The 19392-nt window shown below is 42.1% G+C and overlaps 1 protein-coding gene across 3 annotated transcripts; it reads right to left on the bottom strand.

Moving 5' to 3' along the window:
• Nucleotides 1–921: 921 nt before the first annotated feature.
• prkcg (protein kinase C, gamma) lies at nucleotides 922–18072 on the bottom strand. 3 transcript variants are annotated; one of them, XM_044360400.1, is made up of 16 exons: nucleotides 17772–18070; nucleotides 14578–14609; nucleotides 14392–14474; nucleotides 13398–13509; nucleotides 11646–11774; nucleotides 11384–11540; nucleotides 10804–11005; nucleotides 10084–10281; nucleotides 7992–8165; nucleotides 7587–7678; nucleotides 7027–7089; nucleotides 6714–6852; nucleotides 4767–4847; nucleotides 4462–4569; nucleotides 3582–3722; nucleotides 922–2781 (listed from the first exon to the last, which is right to left on the bottom strand). In XM_044360400.1, the coding sequence occupies exons 1-16, from the start codon at nucleotides 18011–18013 to the stop codon at nucleotides 2620–2622; spliced, it is 2115 nt and encodes a 704-aa protein (XP_044216335.1). In that variant the 5' UTR covers nucleotides 18014–18070; the 3' UTR covers nucleotides 922–2619. The 3 variants fall into 3 exon arrangements, 2 of the variants coding, with proteins under 2 accessions (XP_044216335.1, XP_044216336.1); XM_044360401.1 differs by lacking the exon at nucleotides 13398–13509 and having other exon boundaries at nucleotides 17772–17825; XR_006404727.1 differs by lacking the exons at nucleotides 922–2781; nucleotides 3582–3722 and having other exon boundaries at nucleotides 4479–4569; nucleotides 4767–4950; nucleotides 17772–18072.
• Nucleotides 18073–19392: the final 1320 nt, after the last annotated feature.

Here is a 19392-nt window from a genome sequence, read left to right as displayed (position 1 = left end):
ACTAGGATGCAGTGTTTTAAAATGATAATACACATGTACATCTATCAAAATTTCTACAATTGCACTGCAAGCAATTTACTTTCCACCACAAGCATTCGTCACTTCAATGCCTGAACACTAGAAGTAGAGAATATATAAAACGGATCATAATGTTGATGTAAAGGCCCGGACAAGACAAGACAAGAGGAGATACTCGTATCAACAGACAACAGTAGGGGGTATTTCAAAGAGATAATAGCAACAACAATAAATTCTGACACTATGATTTATAGAGATTGGTGTAAAACAATGCAGTAAAGCATTTACAGCGCAGCGCTGACAGGCAAGACAAACAGTGAAGAAGAGAGATGAAGGGTAGATAGAGAGGAAGAGAGGGCGTAAGAGGAGGGAGGTAGGGAGGGAGATGGGAAGTTGATGAGATTTTAACGTGAAGGTCAACTTGTTATAACTCAGATCTCTAAGGGGATATTAGTCCCATCATGATGCTGGAGGGTTTGGGGGGGGGGGCGGTGGGGGGCGAGGAGAGAGTGTGAGGCTGCTTCAGAGGAGGGAGTGAAAGTGAGATGCCTGAGAGGTGGTTTTGCTGGTTCGACAACTACAGTACCACAGTAAATAGAAGGGTCAGCATCTTCTCTTTCTCTCTCTCTCTCTGTGTGTTTGTGTGTGTGTGCGTGTGTGTGTGCGCACATGCTTGAGATTGCACTTTTGTGAGTATGTGTGAAAGTGAAGGAAAGGGAGTGAGCGTGACAGAGAGAGGCGTGTGGAGAAGACAAAGCGAGAGGCTGTTTGTTTCCCGGCAGCTTCACACAGAATGAAACACTTCACTGTTATTGTTTTATTCAGTAAGTTTATTTCGATGTTCTTTTTTTGCCAGCACATAAAAACATAATAACTCAACTAACAGATACATAAATGCATAAATTATCTATTGTATTATCTATTATTGATTGTATTATTTATTGTATTGATGTATTGTGTGTTGTGACATTTGACCTCAACTCAAACTGAATCACTGCTCTGACCGCTTACAGTTGACCACGATTAAAGGGGTACACACACATCTGCATTTACACAAATATGCAGAGAAGAAGAAGAAAAAAACATAATGATGCTTCAAGGGAAATCAAACATATTTCTGTGTAAAATGACCAGCTGCTTTATGAGATAATAGCACTGGGACCGGATTATTAAACTGTATGTTTGCAGCCAACTGCTCTGCTCTTATAGTGTTTAATGACAGTGCCGCTGTTATTTTTTCCATGTATTGAACAGTCCCAGTGAGCCTCACTTTTAATTACAACTAATCAATGCTGTGAGGACGTCATTACACAGCAAAAAGCTTTATGATATGTAGCACAAAAATAATAAAGTGCCTGTACCTGTGCAAGCTAACGAGCCTCTTGTTTCAACTGGAGAAAAAATTCTTGAGAGGCGTATTTTCTGAGACTATAGAATATTTTAATGCAGTTGTAGGATATCTTTAAGGAGCGCAATTACTGCAAATTGTAATATGGATTGTGCTATTCCCACAGCTTGCTCAAGAATAACAGATAACAGTTCTATATGAATTACAAATGAAGCAGCTCAGAGTGTGGTGGTGAAGCGAGGACTTCCTCCCAGTGATTATGGAGTCAGGCAGCGTGGGCCTGGGCAGGGGGTAGCACTACATTAATTGTCACATCGTACTCGCTGTGTTGTTTCAGCGTCTCAGTCGGTCAACTGAGGTCACTGGTGTGACGTTAAACTGAGCGCTACGCCAGAGGAACCTGACTACTGAGCGCTTCCACAGGATGACTGTCTAATTGAAAAAAAAAAAAAAAGGCTACACGCTCAGTTTGCGTCATAGTCAAAGTGTCATTCAGCCAGAACGACTAACACATTCACACACAGAAAAAGAGTGAGATAGATATTTCAAAAGACACATTATAGTGCTTCTGTTGCTGAATTACTGTACTGGCTATAAACACAATGTTCAACTGGAATACACCTGCTAAGAAACCTCCTTTCTTTTTAAACATTTTTAGCAAAATTATTTAAAAATTATGTTTTGCCTACTATGTGGTTTGTAGCTGTATGAGAAAAAAAATGTAATTGTTTGGTAAAATGTGGCTTCTCATAACACAAGATGATTCTAACAAAAGTAATACATGGAAACAATTTTATTGTAAAGCTAAATAGGTATATATTTTTGGATAATCTAGTACTATAGAAAACTAGTGTGTCAAAGAAACTGATTCTAAAAACACGGCATGCATAGGGATGAAGTATGTATTCATTTATCAGATTCAAACTACAGTACTCTTATATCAAGTAAAGGCATGTCTTACAAAAACACTCCAACATGGTTACATCTATATCGGTGCTGTTTGCATTGCTGCAACATATTTGAATCTGTGACTAGCAAGGTAAAGTACACACATCAAAGAGAACGCATGAACGTGAAGGTGTCTTGGCATTGTCATGTAAACGTCAGAATTTGGTTATGAGAGGTTTCTGTAATACTCACTGCTAGTGCTCATGTTCAAATTCTCTCTTACAGTATAAAACTACTATTAGTGGGATAACAGGGTGGTTTGGGTACACTTCGAAGGGGGGAGCTATCGGGTTTTGGAGCCATTTTCAAACGGCGGTGAGAGGTGAGGGGGCAAAGTCTGGGTTGAGGAAGGAGAAGCCCTCAAAGTCCTCCTGGTTGATTTCCGCAAGTACATCCGGGTCAGAGGGAGTGAGCGCTGATGGAGCCGCTGTGAAGAACTGGTCGAAGTTTTCTCCTTTTTTCCCACCCTGATGAAGATGAAGAGAAGATTAGCATGTATATTCACACATGTGTGGTTAATACTGATTATATACACGCCATCAATCAAAATATAAGAGAAACCAAATTATAAATCCACCTCCATAACTCTCTCTCACCCACACCTTCCGTCTCTCTCCAAGGAGCTCTTTACCACACCTAGAAAGTAAGTGGCTCACGTCTCTTCTCCAGCTTCTTAACAGCATTTGACAGCCATTCTGCTGGATGATATGAATCTCATTTGGCTAATGGGCCTGGCCTCTAACCCCTGAGCATACTCAGCTCACTCAAGGCGCACCTCACCATTGACCAGTGGGCCCACAAACTGGCGTGTGGCAGGCTAATGATGACATACATTTGCATATGGGAGGAGTAGGCAGGGCCCCAAGGTCAGAGGGTCCTCTCTATTATGACTGGACTGTCTGTTCCATGGCACTCAAAGCAGATCTCTAGGAGCCAGCGGAGGTGATGAAAGAGAGAGAGGAGAGGGGGAATGGGAGGGAGGGAGGCACACACTGTTTGAATAGAATAAGAAAAGAAAGGAGGGGATGAAGCTCCCAAAATGGCTAACACAAAGCGGAGAGAGAAAGAGGAAGTATGCAGGGAAATGAGGGAAAGCGTGGGAGTTTGAGAGAGAGGAGACAGATGGAAGAAAGTGACAGCTCCAATTCCCTAAAAGTGTCCTCGGAGAAACAGAGACAGAGAGAAAGAAAGAGAATGGGGGAAAAGAAGAGAATGACAAGAGAGAAAGAAAGACAGAGAGAGTTTGTAGTCCATCTGTTCAACTGACAGTTCTGGGTATGAAGGGTGGCTGGATCTCCAGTCTCTCCAGACGGTCCCAGTCAATCCAGCGGAAGAATGGATGCTCCCTGATCTCTCTTTCCGCCTCCTCTCCTCCACCCAGACGCTTGGCCGGGTGCTTTGTCAGGAGCTTTGGTAAGAGCGAAGAAAAGGAGGGGAAAAGTGGGAAAAGAAGAGTGTTATCAATCTTTTCATCTAACTCTCGACAAGACAGCGAATAAACATATTCCCCAAAATGTTAAACTGCGTCTTTAAGTAGTCAACAGTGTGCATGGTGAAACTGAGCTGTATTCTTAAAGTCGCCCTCCGGTCATAAATATGTTTTCCTTCTTGTTCCTTCACTCGATGTTTGAGCTTCACGGTGCAGAATGATGTATGTGCAGAGTTTGACACTAAAAGGCTGTTTTCACTTTCATCCGATGAAAGTGGAAAGTTTCTCTGTGCACACTGAAAATCTAAGTTTAACACATGTACCTATGAGCATTATTTGTGAAATCACAACTAGTTTGGAGCCAACCATGGTCCAGTGTACAACTTACAAGTGTGACTTGAAGCCTCCAGTGCACAAACACTGAAAATGGACTTTTTAGTGAAGTAGGAGACATCTTGTGTCCTGCAGTTAAACTTTTGAACTGAATAATATTTGCATATTCATAGATTCTGGATTTTTCAATGATAGAGAAGTCATTTTAAGGATTTCTACCAAGGTAATTAAACATTTTTGCTGAAAAATCTGGAGGAGATCTTTAAATATTGTTTAAATGTATTCTTTAAATGTGATTTAATGTAATTTCATTTAATTTGTCTGATTTACATATGTACTTACAGTATCTTGATAATGTATGAGTACGAAGAAAATTAATACTTACTCCCTTGCAGATAGCGACAGCTTCACGTGACAGACTTTTTGGGTATGAGACACATTGCTCCATGATGGACTGAAACAGCTCCTCCTCATCAATACCATCAAAAGGTGGCTGGAAGAGTGAGGCAGAGAGAGAAGCAGTACAGTTAAGAAAAGAGAGTATCCATGAAGAACCGTGGGCTAATTGAAAGCAAATACATTGAAATTAAAGTTCTTTGAAACTCTTTTGAAGTGATTACAAAGAACGAGTACTGGAGGCTTAAGAGTCTGTGCACATGAGTCTATTGTTAGGATTAAGCTCAATGTTACCTGTCCTGCCAGCATTTCATACAACAGTACTCCATAAGACCACCAGTCCACTGCTTTATTATAGGGCTGATATGCCACAATCTGAAAAGGATGGAGAGAAAAGGAGAGGAGATAAAGAGGAAGAATGGCAGTGTAGAGATAAGGGAGTGGGAAAAAAAAGAGAAAGCACAGTCATAGCAGTCGGCTGCTTGGATGATATTCAGTTATCACAGACAGCCGGAGTGAAAAGCAGAGCGAGCGAGAGAGGAAAAGAAATGTATGGCATTAGGGGAGGGTGAATGTATGAATGAGCTTAGAAATAATCAACATGTGACTTTGGATTTGTGTGCTTGTGTGTGTGTGTGTTTGTTTGTTTCCCTGGTGTGTGTGTGTGTGTGTGTGTGTGTGTGTGTGTGTGTGTTTGTGTGTATGTGTGTGTGTGTGTGTGTGTGTGTGTGTGTGTGTGTTTGTGCAGGGGGCTGAGCACAAGGGAACAATTCCCAGCCCCTGGGGAAATATATTGTATCTCTTCCAAAATGGCAGATGCAGGAGAATCAATGGGTGTTTACATAAGAGAGTCAATACCCAGGGGTCCCATAGCAAAGGTTTACAATATCAAAGACGTGCACAACAGTCACATACTCTCTCTCTCTCCCTTTAGTCCACACATTAAACATGCTGGATATCACCTTCAATCACTCCTTCAATTAACTTATGATCACTTCACAGAGACACACATGCACACACATGATTTGTACTGTAAACATTATACATCATACAGTGATGATATTTTGCATATCAAAGGAGCGTCAAGAAAAACCACCTCCACTGTTCTGCAGAATTTCAAAACATCTGATATTCGCATCGACATCGATGACATCTCTTTCAGTTAGTTTTCAGTGGTTTGTCTCACTTACAGCCCGTGAGTCACGGGGGAATTATTCACGGGGGAATGTAAGAAAGTACATTTACAGCTTTTGACAGCTTTAGTTACTAGTTGATTTTAAGGTTAAAATTTATATACGTTTATAAATTATTCTGTATTGTTAAAGATTAAACCAGCAGTTCCCACCTTTTTTATCTTGTGAGCTCCTCAGTGTGTAGTAGTACAGTAGCTTGTGTTTCAGATGTTTACAAGTTGTTAGCAGCTCCATTAAAGAGACATTTCTCCTCTAAAAGTCTCACATGGTTTCATTGAATTAATTGTTCGGGGCCCAAAGAGTAAAATTTTCTTCACTTTCTTTCCCAAAAAAGTAAAGATTAAAGAAAAGTCTGAAAAATGAATCCAAATTTATAGCAGAACTTTGTTTTTTCTTCTTTCCTCCACCATTAATCATCTCACAACCCCTTTGGAGGGCAGATTGAGCAGCTACAACAGTAAAATGTTGCTTACACATTGATTCATCAGTGTTAATAATGTACTTCATTAAACATATTTAATATATCAGTCACTGCAGAGGAATTCCTACAAAACTAGTACTTGTACTTTTAATACTTTAAGTAAATTTATCTACTAACTGATTTCTGTACTTTTACTCAAGTAAATCTAGGACTTTTACTTGTATTGGGGTATTTTTACATTGTGGTATTGCTACTTTTACTTAAGTAAAGGATCTGAGTACTTCTTCCACCACTGTACCACTGTACACTCGGCAAAATTGGTGATACAAGGTCTCTGAAGGACAATCGTGATTTCTGTGCAACGTTCTGGTCGTACAGGCACACACCACTGCTAATTGAATCATGTGAAGTTAATTATTCAAAAATGCTGACAAGGTCACAGAGGACGGAGGAGATGAGAGGAGCTGCAGCACAGTAGCTCGCTGTCTCACAGCGCTGCAAAACAGGTCAAGCAAACGAAGAGGCGAAGACAGAGGTGAAGTGAGTGGAAATGAGGGATCTAAGGAACAAATAAGGGAAGTTCAGGAGTTAGCGTGGACGGTGGAGAGAGGGCAGAAGCCAGTGTACCTCAGGGGCGATGTAGTCAGGGGTGCCACAGAAGGTGCGTGTGGTGTCGCCCTCAAACATGCCCTCCCTGCACATCCCAAAGTCTGCTATCTTTATGTGGCCCTCGCTGTCAAGCAGCACATTATCCAGCTTTAGATCCCTGAGAAAGGAGGAGATAGATCACACAGGTATGAATCATTTTGATAGATAACATCTTTATAACAGTCATTAGCTACAAAAGACATGATAAATCTGTGCCATGTCTGTGTGCTGCACTGCGGAGCAACGACAGTGCCAAACCAGGCCACGTTAGATGAGCAGCCCATTTCTTTACCTGTAGATGATGCCTTTGCTGTGGAGGAAGAAGAGGCCGACTGCTATCTCTGCTGCATAAAACCTGGAGGAAAGAGAAAGAGGAGAAAGGAGGGTGGTATCATTTCTAGTTGCTTTATCTTTCAGAAAATTGGCCAAGGTTTTCAGCTAATTCAAACGAGGATGATGACAAGAAGAAAGGAAAGAGGGAATGGAGCTCGAGAGGATGATGAAAGGGAGAGTAACAAAATAGATGAAAGGCAGGATGATGAAGAAAGAAAGCTAGATATGAGCAACAGGGTAAGAATTAGTTTTAGATGATTGATCAAAGATTATTGATTAGATGAACAGCCAGGGGGAGGGAAAATGTAGATGAAAAGATGAGATTAGTGGGAGGAGAAAGTCGTAGGGAAAAAGAAGAGGGCTGGTACTTGAGTTGATGACTTTTTATGAGTCACCAGGTGTAATGAACAAAGTGAAGAGATGAGTGTGTATGTAAAGGAACAGAGACTAAAAGAAAGGCAGGAGATGAAACACTGTGTAGATGTGATTAAAGGTAAAAGGAGCTTTCTGACAACATACGCTGCATGAGCCTCTTTGAACTTCCCGACTATCTGAATGTGAAACATCAGGTCTCCCCCGTTGACATATTCCATCACATAATACAGACGGTCCTGCGGAAACAAAACAGACACACATGGACACACACGCACTCATAGTACATAATCACCTCTTGTCCAAATTAAAAAGCAATCTGTTAAAACCCCTCCTCCAGGACCAAGGACCTTGTTAAAGAAAGCAAGCTAATTATTTCATTTATTAATCGAAATCCTCAGCCAACCTGGACTGAAATAACTCCTGGGAGGACTGCGCAGTCAAAATGTCAGGCAGGTTTATGGACAATTTAATGAAAGTTATGTGTTTCATTTGGGGCCCTATATACCTTCTGCACACACACACACACACACAGATGTGCAGGACACACACCTCGGTCTGGAAGGCGCAATAGAGCGATGTGAGGAAGTGAGGGCGAGAGGAGAGTGCCAGAACCCTCCTCTCCACCAGGGCACTCTCCGTATCCTCATCCTGGAAGAGAACGTCTTTCTTCAACACCTTCACAGCAAACAGACGCTCGCTGCCTCGCTCCTCTGCCAACAGCACCTGTGACAGAGAAAAAGACAGAGAGAGAGGAGAGAAAGTTACAGTAACAACAAGGAGACAGACATCCATCCCAAGAAATTTAAAGTAGCGACTGTATGTCTTTAAACTGCTGAGGTCCATAAATAAACAAAATGTATATTTATAGACACTACACCGACTGTCTGGTGTCAAGAAAAGAAGAGAAGGATGAGCTCATTTGCTGAAAAAAAAGCATTTTTAAAATAAACTTTATTTTTATAACTTTTTATAACTTTTTAAAAATTCCTCACTCAGTGTAACACAACAGCTGTTTTTTCATTGCTTTAACACAAATACATTTAGTGTTCAACACTCTTGAATGCAACTCTCACTACAGCTTTATTTCTTACTCTAGATTAGAATTATGCATGTGCTGTAATGCTGCCAGTAGAGCGTGTTTTTTTTAGGTCATTGTGTTGTAAGTGACAGGGTGTTCTAGTTGGGAGAAAACTAGTTCTGCTGTTTTAATAAAATGATGTGCTTTTGAGGCACATTTAAATTACGGGACGTTTGGGTGCATCTCGTGCATGTAATCAAATTATTTGGACAGATGCCTGAACAAGTTCACTGCTGTTACTGAATATAACAGTTAATTAAAGCTGCTTTGTGCTTCCAGATTTCAAGACACATTAATGTCAAAAGTGAAAAAGCGAAGCTGCTCTTGTGTTTTTATCAGACATTAAAAACACATTCAGCGGCTATTTTCTCACTCCTGTGGAATTGGTTTGTTGCTGGTTGTCGTGAAAGCTAATGATGCAATAATTTTCTACAATGAGAGCCACATGACCCTGGTTATATGGTCAACAGCACTGGGAAGTGCTGACAACAACACTGTTTAAAATTTTCTGGCCGACCTGCAGTGCTGAGCTGTAATGGTCACTGGCTAGTGGGGATAACGGATCTCATTTTACTTTCAAATAGTGGTGAATAGCACAGAAAATTACACAGTTTTATTTTTCAGAAATCAATGTGACAACACAAAGGTGTTTGTGAAGAAGGCTGTGTGTACATGTACTTTGTGTGTGTGTGTGTGTGTGTGTGTGTGTGTGTGTGTGTGTGTACGCAGGGCTATTGATGAACTGCCAGTCACTGAGAGGAATCCTGTTGTCCTCTGTGATCATGTCTCTGCAAACGGGACCCATCACCCTCTAGAATACTACAAATCTTAGCAATACAGTCACATTCTTCTCTTCTTTTCCCCCCTTGTTATCCAATTTCCTTTTGGTCATTTTGTCACTTTTATGCCGCGCAGTAATCCTTCTCTCTTTTTCTCTATCTCTGTCTCACTTTGCCTCACTCAGCAGCCGTGGGGTCTGTCTCTCCTTTCTTGGGTCGTTCAGTTTTTTTTTTTTCTCTTGTCTTACGTAAGTAGAGTCTATTTCTCCTGTCCTCTGTAGACTCTCCTCTGACAGTTATGAAACAGCACAGGGGGATTTCAGAGGAGGAAGAAGGACTCAAAACTTCACTCTCTTCATTATGGCTCATCTACTGGGGAATTAAAGAGAAAATGGAGAGCAGAGGCTCCCTTGAAATGACACCTCCAGGAGGACTGCCTGCCTGTGTGGCATGTGGGAAGCCAGCCAGCCTGAGCTCATGACTGCTGACAACACAAAAGGGTTAAATAACGCATTTGGCAGTGGAAGGAGAGCCAATGAGCATGTTAGTAAGAGTGGCGATTTGTCAAAGAATTTCTACTTTGCTGTGCCCAGGAGCTCCTTCAGTAGATGAAATGCCACTTGAAGGTCAAGTCCATCAATAAAAGAAATGATTTACAGCCAGGAATAATCTTTGTTGTTTTCAGCATGAATGGGCTCTTTGATATCACTTACAGCTGTTGGATCACAGGCGCTGATTGTGTGCAGAAAAGATGACATTTCGTCTCAGTGGCTGGTGCATTTACCTTGCCAAAGCTGCCTTTGCCCAACACCATGAGGAAGTTGAAGTCATGGATGCTCACTTTGACCTTGCTCGGCCCTGGGGTGTGGACAGGTGGACAGGGCTGTACAGGTGTCGGGGACAGGGCCACAGGGAACGGTTCAGACTGCGGGGCAGGTATAATCTGAGGCAGAGGGGGTGTTGTAGCGTCTGGCTGTGGCTCCTGGAGAATCGTAGCAGGGGGGTTCAGAGATGAATGGTTGGATGCAGACCAGCACACAGACACACACACACATACAAACACACACAAAACATAAACACCAGACAAACTGAACCCCTTCTTATCCCCAGTTTTTGGATTATAGTCAGGCAGAACAATTCTGCACCCTGGTGGAGACAGAGTGTAACAGAGAAGGGAGGGGACTTAGTATAATTTATTATCTCATTATTTACCTATAACACCAGGCATAAATCTTCTGAATTTTTTACTAAGATAGAATTGTAAGCAGAGGGACAGTTCAAGATCCTAACCCAGTGTGAGCAGTGGCAGCTGTTGTTTATTAGATGTGGGTAATTATAAGCTGATAAAGGCTATGCCAAGGATAAATTGTCATTAGCATGGTAAAAATAAAGGGCCCCTTCACTCTCTGGTGAATACATATAAATATCCCCACTTTTTGTTCACCATGAGCACCGATGGGCACTGAAGGCTTTACTGTCTGTGCAGGAGCAGGCTGCTTCCTACCTGCAGGTCTGGGTCTGGCACAGGGATGTTGTAGTACTCTCCCTCATCTTGGGCCAGCAGTTTGAACCAGCCACTGATAGGACGCCTGAAGATCTCACTCACTCCGAATGACAGCGCTCCCATGAAATCATTCCTAGATGTGCGGTCCCAGTCCCACACCTCCACAGACAAGCGCCTGTCCCACTGGTGACCGCGCACTGAGCTGGAGAGACCAACACAAAAACTCAAAATCACTGGGGAGAGTTTGCTCAGTATGAAAACAACAGAACAACACACATACTGTGCAGCCACAGTATGTGCCACAGGAAAATATTGCTGTTATTTTTCAATTTTATGCCATTTTCCAGATTTTAAGGACATTTCTTAATATCTTAATTCTACTGAATATCATTAAGGTGGTAAGAGGAAAACTTGTTCACTGTTCATGTACAATAAGATATGTAAATTCAAGGATCATCAACCTTATATTCTGTCTTTCACAGATATTTTTGACCCAGCAACCTCAATTTCTGGGACATTTCATCAAACCTATAGACTCCTGGAAATGTCCCATCCTGGATTCAAGTTCACATGTACTCACAAGGTGAAACTCTCATTCCAGACGGGATTGAGCGTTGAGCGGATGGTCTTGGTCTTCTGTTTGCTGTGACTCTTTGGGTCTGGAATCAATTTCAGTTTAACATACGGGTCTGACAGGCCATTTGGATCCATGGGCATCAGGTTACGAGCCTCCCGCACTGGAGAGAAAGTAGATTATTAGAAAATCAAGAGAGAGAAATCCTTCATTACCTGTTTAATCCTGGTTTTTATTTCAAACCAAACCTCCCATTACATCCCCTCACCTGTGACGAAGATGTCCTCCTTCTCTCCTCTGACGGTCAGGTGGATCCTGCCTCTCTTCTCTGTATGGTCTTGGCCACAGAGGCTGGGAACACTGGTCTCACACCGCCGATGGACGTTCATATCACAACCTCAAAGTACAAAGATACACATACAGTACATACATCAACACTAGAGCTAAACTGATAAATCGTCCAGGCTGATATATGAGCTATATATTGGCTTCAGTGAATGTCAGCCAATAAGCAACAAGAAATTTCAGCACAAAAATGCCAAAGATTTGTTTGAGGTAATTTAGAAACAGTGTCACCATTATATAGTTTGTCCACCAGAGAGCACTGAAGTGTCTTTGTCAACTGGAAAATGTCCCACTCTGTACATACAAGGGACCCAAAAAGCCCCAAAAAGCCATTGAAAGCATGGAAGCAGGGTGTAGTTATCGGATTTCCTGCAAAGTAGCTTATGTCTACAGCATATTGGGACTGAAAGGGAGAAGATTCGCCACCGTGGAAGAAGAATCGTAGGAGGCTCTTGACACAGTGACAAAAGATGACAACAAGAAGTGTTTCCAGGAATGAAAGAAGCACTGAGGCAAGTGTATCACATCTCGAGGAGAGTAGTTTGAAGGGGTTTAGAAAGGTTCTTCTTATAGATTTAAAGTTACAGTTTTTTTTAACAATTCTCTGAATTTTTGGGTCCCCCTTCGTATGGTGGTCACAATTCTTTAATAACCAAATTTACCAGATCTTTATTAAAAATATTTGTTTATGTTTTGTGTTTATGTAAAAGCAATTGCATTATGTTTTTTAGGTTATTACAAACCAGATGTCGGTGGTGACTTCCTACTATACACTTGTGATTTGATGCATTCAAATCACAAGCTGTGCAGTCCGTGACACATTTTCCGTCAGTGGTTGATCTGCCAGAGACGGTAGGCAGACCTAACGCAACAGACTCGCTCTTCAATTTGCTTGTGCTAGCGCAACTGGGGGTGGAGCTGTAGCAAGGTTACATTGCTTTCTCCGTCTCTCTCCTCTGCTCCACTCCGTCTATCTCTGTGTCATGAATGTATAAATAGCTGCAGGTCTGTGCATCTGGTGGAGCTGAGTTTTGGCTGAGTGGTCAGTGCAGTTATCTGTGGTGTGGACGATCAGGGATCAAGACCTGGTATGGGAGCCCTACTTTGTTAAATAGTTTATCGAAGAACACTTATTTTAACACTTTAATATCCTAAAAGTAGAAGTGTAATAAGAACGAAAACAGGATTGTTACACCTATTTCCACTTATATTTGAATACAAATACAAATAATTTTGCTGCCGACACAAATACAGACTCAAATACAAATACCGGACTCTCTACACATCCCTAACAGCGACACTGTTTGTATCTCTGGGACTGAGGTCGAGTGAGGTCCAAAAACACACCTGCAATTACTGCTTAATGCCATATGGTGCTGCCAAAGAGAACGAAACAGAGATCTCTGAGATTGCCACTTTAAATGGTCTTACATTAACTCCCTGGAGTCTTGTTCTAACCATAAGCACTATTAGCCTGAACTCAACACTGACCCTAACCTTAATCTAACCCCTCACCTAACCTCCATTAAGTCAACCATAAAATTTGGTGCTTAACCTTGTGTGGACCTGCTTTTTCTCTCCAGATGGGAGGCGAGCCCCTGTAATGCCCCTAATATGTTATTAGTCCAAGTACACACACACACACACAGATAGATGAATATGTAGGGGAACTCACAGGCACATTTCATGCCCTGGTGTATGAGGCCGTACAGCAGCGAGCCGCAGTGGTCGCAGAAAGTGGGACTGGAGTATGTTTGGATCTTAAATGTGTGGTGACTCTTCAGGTCCTGAAATACAACAGAAACAATCTGTACTGAGAATTCACACAGGCATACATAGTGACTAGCGAGATAATGTGGGGACACGTGCGCACACACACACACACACAAACACACACAGGGTATGATTAGTGGGAAAATGTTGAGTGGGGTATTCATGGTCAAGCCAATTAGATTTCTCCACTGGGAGAGGACATATAAATGAGAGTGCATCTAGGCAAGGCTGAGTGTGAGTATGTGTGTATGTGTGTGAGTGTGTGTGCGCGCTGTGCAGAGAAGGATGAATCATTTTATCTCTCTTCAGCTCATCAGACCCTGTTTTCCCTCCCTCGTCACTCTGCGCCAGTATTTAAAAACACCATCACCCTGTTTCTCCTCTTTCCCTCTCTGTGTGTGTGTTCCTTTCACTCATTCATCCGTTTTCACTCAAACACTCACTCACACACACACACACATGTTCCCCTTGACCTAATTTCTGATACAGTTTATTTGGTTGGGGGAAAAAACGTGAAGAAAAGACAAATCTCCCTGAAATCCTCAAAATGCCACAGAGAGGAAGACTGAGCAGTCTGTTGCTCTCTCCCCCCTCTAATTCTCCTTCTTATCAGTCTCTCCCACCCTCCACCTGTATCTCCCCGACTCTCTATCTCCAACTCCCCGCATCTCCGAGGCCTGTAGGATGACATGACATGTGTGCAAAATGTCACAGATGGGACAAGGTTGCGCAACGCGAAGGTTGTATGGATTGATGGATGAGTCACGCACACATTTCACTGGCAACAAGCTGATGGCTAAATATGATGATGTTGGTGTAAATCTTGACAAAAATGGAAAACAAGAGGAAAGTAAGGGTGAATGCGCTGTGATGGATACACTGAAACATTTGCTCACATCTGGTCTGGGGGCTGCCACAGAGCCAGGACAGGTGAAGGTCACAAACTCGTGACATCTTTTGTGGACCACAAAACTGCAAACTAAAGTAAACAGAGAGAAAAATATTGTCAGAAATGAATAAATCGCTCACACAGAGAAAATCATCTGAGAATATTAAATACTGAACACTGGGTTTATCTCTACCTTGACACTGGAATCCCTGTTTGCCGATGCCCCTGAGTAAGAAAGGCACATAGATTAAGACACAAAGAAAGTCTTCTCTACTCTTCTTTAAGGTGGAATATTTTGCTTCTAAGACTGTTTCTCAGCCAAAAGAACATAGATAATATTGCAAGACAGAGATAGTACTTTTGCATTATTCCATGCTGTATTAAGACCAACAGACATGCAGGCACAAGTTGAGAGAAAAGTCTTTGTGATTAAAAAAACAAACCAAAAAAACACCACAAGCTGTGTTAGAAACTACCAACTTGATCAACAAAGTCATTATGTGTGATGTTTGAGTGTCTTTCTACTCTAAGCTCTGCTGCTGACCAGGTCAAGTAGAGCAGTGTCAATTATTGTCACACACACACACACACACACACACACACACACACGGACAAACACAATTTTCCTGTTTCCAGAACTGCGGTGTTGGCTAGTTCCCAGTGTCTCCTCAGAGCTTTAATTGAATAATTAAAGCAATTGATTGACTAAAGAGTCCACTCAGCAGCTCGCCTGTTGTGAATCAAGTTTTTATTAGGAGCTTTAGAAAAGCAGATGAACAAGACACAAGCCGAGAGCTCTGCCACAATCATACTGGAGAGGCCCAGGGGTTCATAGGAAACTGACCATAATCACTGATCTACAATCAGTTCACCAATCTCGCCGAGCAATAATTAAAGACGAGGTTGCAGAGAGTAATCTGATCCTTGATCAGCATTTAACAGCAGTCTCTGTCTGCAGCATTGAGCATTTGAGGCCAATTCTGCTTTTTGACCAGCAGAGAGCATTAGAGAACCAGGTTTGGAGGGGATCGGCAGCGTAGCCAGTTGACCGAGATCACAGGGAACTCAATGCAGGGGATAACTGCATTATAAATTTAATGTTGTGCTGACAGATGAAATTAAGTAAGAATTTCCATGAAAAATCATCAGATGACCCTAATAAACTGACCAGAATACCTGAAAACATTCTGGGTGATGTGTTTATTACAAATTACAAATAATTAATTACAAATGAAATAATAAATACAGTGAAAACCCTGTATGTTGTTGCAATAGTCCCTTTTCATTGATTTTTTTTTCTTGATACAGTAGGAAAAGCACAGATGTACTACTGAGCCATTGTTAGTGGTGTTAAGTAACACCTGTGCTGTGTTTCCAACCGTGACGTGTCAGAATGTCTGCTGTGAAAAAGTCCTGCTGGAAAGTCTGTCCTTAGATGGGTTTTATGGTCTTATTTATGGATTTTCAGTGTTAGACATATGACCCTTAAAGACAGCAGATTACAGCCTCCAACCACGTACAAGATATTGTGAGTGTGATGAGGCAATGTCACTTTTTAATCTTTATCAGATCTTTTCACTTCATAATCAAAGGCTGGAGGCCTACAAGACACAAATACTCATTCCTTTTCAGTGCCTGAATTAACAAACAAGATATTTACATCTGCATATTAGAATAATCTTTTCTTAGTCTTTAATTAACTAGCAATCCCCCTTTGGGGCTCAAACACCAAGGTTGAGAGCCACTGCTGTGACACCCTGTGTGAAGGAACGAGTTTTCACCCTGAACTAAGTGCTGCTACTGTGGCCAAGACAGCAGCCAGTTGGAGAAATGTCCTGAAAGCTACCCAGAGGCTGCTGGCACATGCACTGCCCTGTATCCGACATACACCCCACCATATGTCCAACACACACACACACACACACACACACACACACACACACACACACACACACACACACACACTGCCATGGCTTCACTGGACAGAATGAGCTCACTGCATGCTTGTCTGCATTCATATGGAAGACTCAGTCTTCATATGAATCTCTATGTGCCTGCATGTCAGAGATCTACAGCAACAAAATATATTTCTTCCAGAATCTACCTGAGAACAGTTTTGACGCAGTGGTATCTTACTTAACTATTTCTAATTTTTGTGAGTTCACACTGCCTCTCCACAACCTTTCAGATGGGAATGTTGCAGTTTGTTCCACGTGTAAATACAGATTAATATTTGCCAACAAAACATATTATTTTGTGAAAGCCACATATCTCCAAAACATCAACTTATCACAAACTAAGAAAAGCAGCCCTGTTTTCAGCTTTGTGACAATGCATTTTTCACATAATCCAATAGGTTTTTAAACAATTTATTAATCTTAAGAAGTAGGACAATTTAAATCCTTCAGATTATCAGAAAAATTCAAAATCACCAAATTAGGAGATTTATGGTTTTCACTGGTAAGCAGCAAGCTTAAACACCTGCAGTTTATAATATAAGTTGCTGTACATCTAGCGCCATCTGGAGCACCTATGAAAATAAAATACTCTTCACATATTAACACATTAAACATTTAACAAAGCAGCACTGATTAAGCTCCATAATTCCTACTTTTTAGTTCATTTTACAGATTACACTTCATTTACAATCTGCACATTTAGTGAAGAACATTTTTGAATGCAGGAGGTTCTAATACTTCTAATGAAGTGTTTTTTATGTTGTGGAATCACTACAGTATTTTAAAGGGGAACGATTTTACACATGATGTTCAGCTTATGTGGAGTACTACTTAGCTTGTGAAAACAGTTCTGTATATGTCTTTTTTTCCTCTGGAGGAGCTTTCCAAAGTCTGAAAAAATAACCCTGAAGATGCCAGAAGGATTCATTCGATTTGGGCTTGAGACTCACTTTTTGTTAACAGAGAGCCTGCATTACAAACTTTATATAGTGGTTGAAAGAAGTTGGTATTTAGGAAGTGTGGGGTGGGATGGGGGCTGATGAAAGCATTAGTTTCAGCATCAGTTTTGGCCATTCTGCTATTTTAATCTATCCTACTGGAAATAATAGCGTGTCTTAAGTTCTTGCATGTGTGTTTATTAGTGTGTAGTGTACGTGTTAATGTCTGTGTGTGAGCACATGAAGTTGCTAAAGTAACTGTGTGGGCTGCAGTGTGGAGGTGAGGTTATGTGATCAGATCGGGTCACTGTGGTGGCTACAGAGTGTAGGATGTTTCTCCAGCAGGCAGCTGGAACTGGTGAAAGAGAAAAAAAATAAAAGTGCGGAGAAAGTCAGAGTCAGATGGAGGGGTGGGATGCCTGAGGAGGCGGCTTATGAACTGCCGGGGTGGTGTGTGCAGTTATGTGAGTGTGTTTATGTGTGTGTGTTACCAGATGAAGTCGGTGCAGTGGCTGCAGAAGGTGGGCTGTTTGAAGAAGCGGGCCGTGAACTGATGGTCTTTCACCTCGACAATCCTCTTGTGTTTGAGCGCTCCCTTCCTCTGGAACACAGGCACCTTGGGTGGAGGGGAGAGGGGCGAGGGCAGAGGGGAGGCACTGGGGGAGGTTGCTGATGGAGGGGAGGCCACTGTCAGTGGGGAGAGGGAGGGGGAAGGGGAGACAGGGGTAGACATGATGCCTGGAGGGATACAGTAGAGAGACGGGAGGAGGTAGGGAGAGAATGGATGATGAGTGTCAGTGAGGAGGGTATAGAGTTGTACAAGCGAAAGACCTTGAACGTGGGAGAGAGAGGAGGGGGGGGACGCAAGGACAGGGAGGAGGAGCAGGAGGAGGAGGGACGGAAAGTGTAATGGGTCACAGTGGAGACGGGAGGTGTATTAATGGCACATGGGACGTAGGGAAGGGAGCAGTGAAGGAGTGGCGTGATGGAAAGAAAGATCCAGAATAAGGATGAATGGACCAGATATGCAGAAGAAGATGGAGAGAATACAGGGAAAGCGACAGGTACGGAGGGAATGAAAGGAAGAAAGGGTATAATGAAGGAGACAGGGAGGTTAATTCACATACAAAGACAAAACTCTCCTAAGAGACTCTGAGACGCTAAACGATTAGTGCAACTCATTGTGTCCCACATACTGCTTGTCCATTCTACCTCCAATACATCTCTTGCTCTCTCTTTACCCCGTATATCTCCAGCTTCCTGGCACCTATGACTACCACCCGCGCCCCACCGCCCCTGGGCGTCAAGTTAACAGTACCTCCTGTTGCCATGTCAACAACACCCCCACCACCTGCTCCAATATTAGAACCTGTATCCTCTCCCGAGTTCCTGCCTGCCCTTATTAGCAATTAGTCCCATTTCTGAAGAAAAGTTTGGACCAGAATAATATGTATACGTCTATAGGGAATGAGATGTGCTGGAAAAAGTGCAAAGCGGCAAATATTAGCCGGAGAGATTGTGGTGCGTGTGTTGCACGCTACTAAATGATAAATGAAACACCAACAGAGATTTAATGAATAAATAAATAAGCCCATAGCAAAAAAACATGCCAGAAAAAATGTGATGAAATGATAGCGCCTCAGCAAAGAAGCAAGAGCAAATCAATCAAAAGGGTGAAGAAGCGAATGGTGGGAAAAATGGGACAGTGCTCAAAAATTAGTTAAATAATGACAAGAAGAAAGATATGTTCTAAAAATGTGTGCAGACCCATACGGCAAAAACAATAAAGAGACAGTACCTGAATTTGTGATTATTTTGGAGGAAAGGCTTGCCTGAAGGACAGCTTTCTTCTCTTCCTCTGCCCCTTCTCTTAGTCCTGCTCACTTCACAAGAAAGGCTAAAGTGTCACACCTGTAGTTGGTCACCTCAAAAAAAACAGAAAAAAGACAGAAGAAAAGACAGAAAAAAACAAGAGGAGCAGTGCTGTGGCAAGTGAGAAAGAATCAGCCGAAATAAAAAAAAAGGAAAGGAAAACCTATTAAAACAAAAAAGAGAAAGCAACAGGCATTTCGACTGAGATTCGAGCTTTCTAGGAACCAAAGATAGAAGAGT

This window comes from Thunnus albacares, chromosome 8, assembly GCF_914725855.1.
Source record: "Thunnus albacares chromosome 8, fThuAlb1.1, whole genome shotgun sequence".
Classification (NCBI taxonomy): domain Eukaryota; kingdom Metazoa; phylum Chordata; class Actinopteri; order Scombriformes; family Scombridae; genus Thunnus; species Thunnus albacares.
Note: the sequence above shows the minus strand (reverse complement) of the source record. Positions and strands in the feature narration are given on the sequence as shown.

Coding starts and splice junctions, on each gene's coding strand:
- prkcg (XM_044360400.1), bottom strand. CDS start 18,013: ATGTCTACCCCTGTCTCCCCTTCCCCCTCCCTCTCCCCACTGACAGTG. Junction 10,282..10,803: donor TGCCAGACCCAGACCTGCAG/GTAGGAAGCAGC, acceptor ACGATTCTCCAG/GAGCCACAGCCAGACGCTAC. Junction 8,166..10,083: donor GCAAAGGCAGCTTTGGCAAG/GTAAATGCACCA, acceptor TCTCTGTCACAG/GTGCTGTTGGCAGAGGAGCG.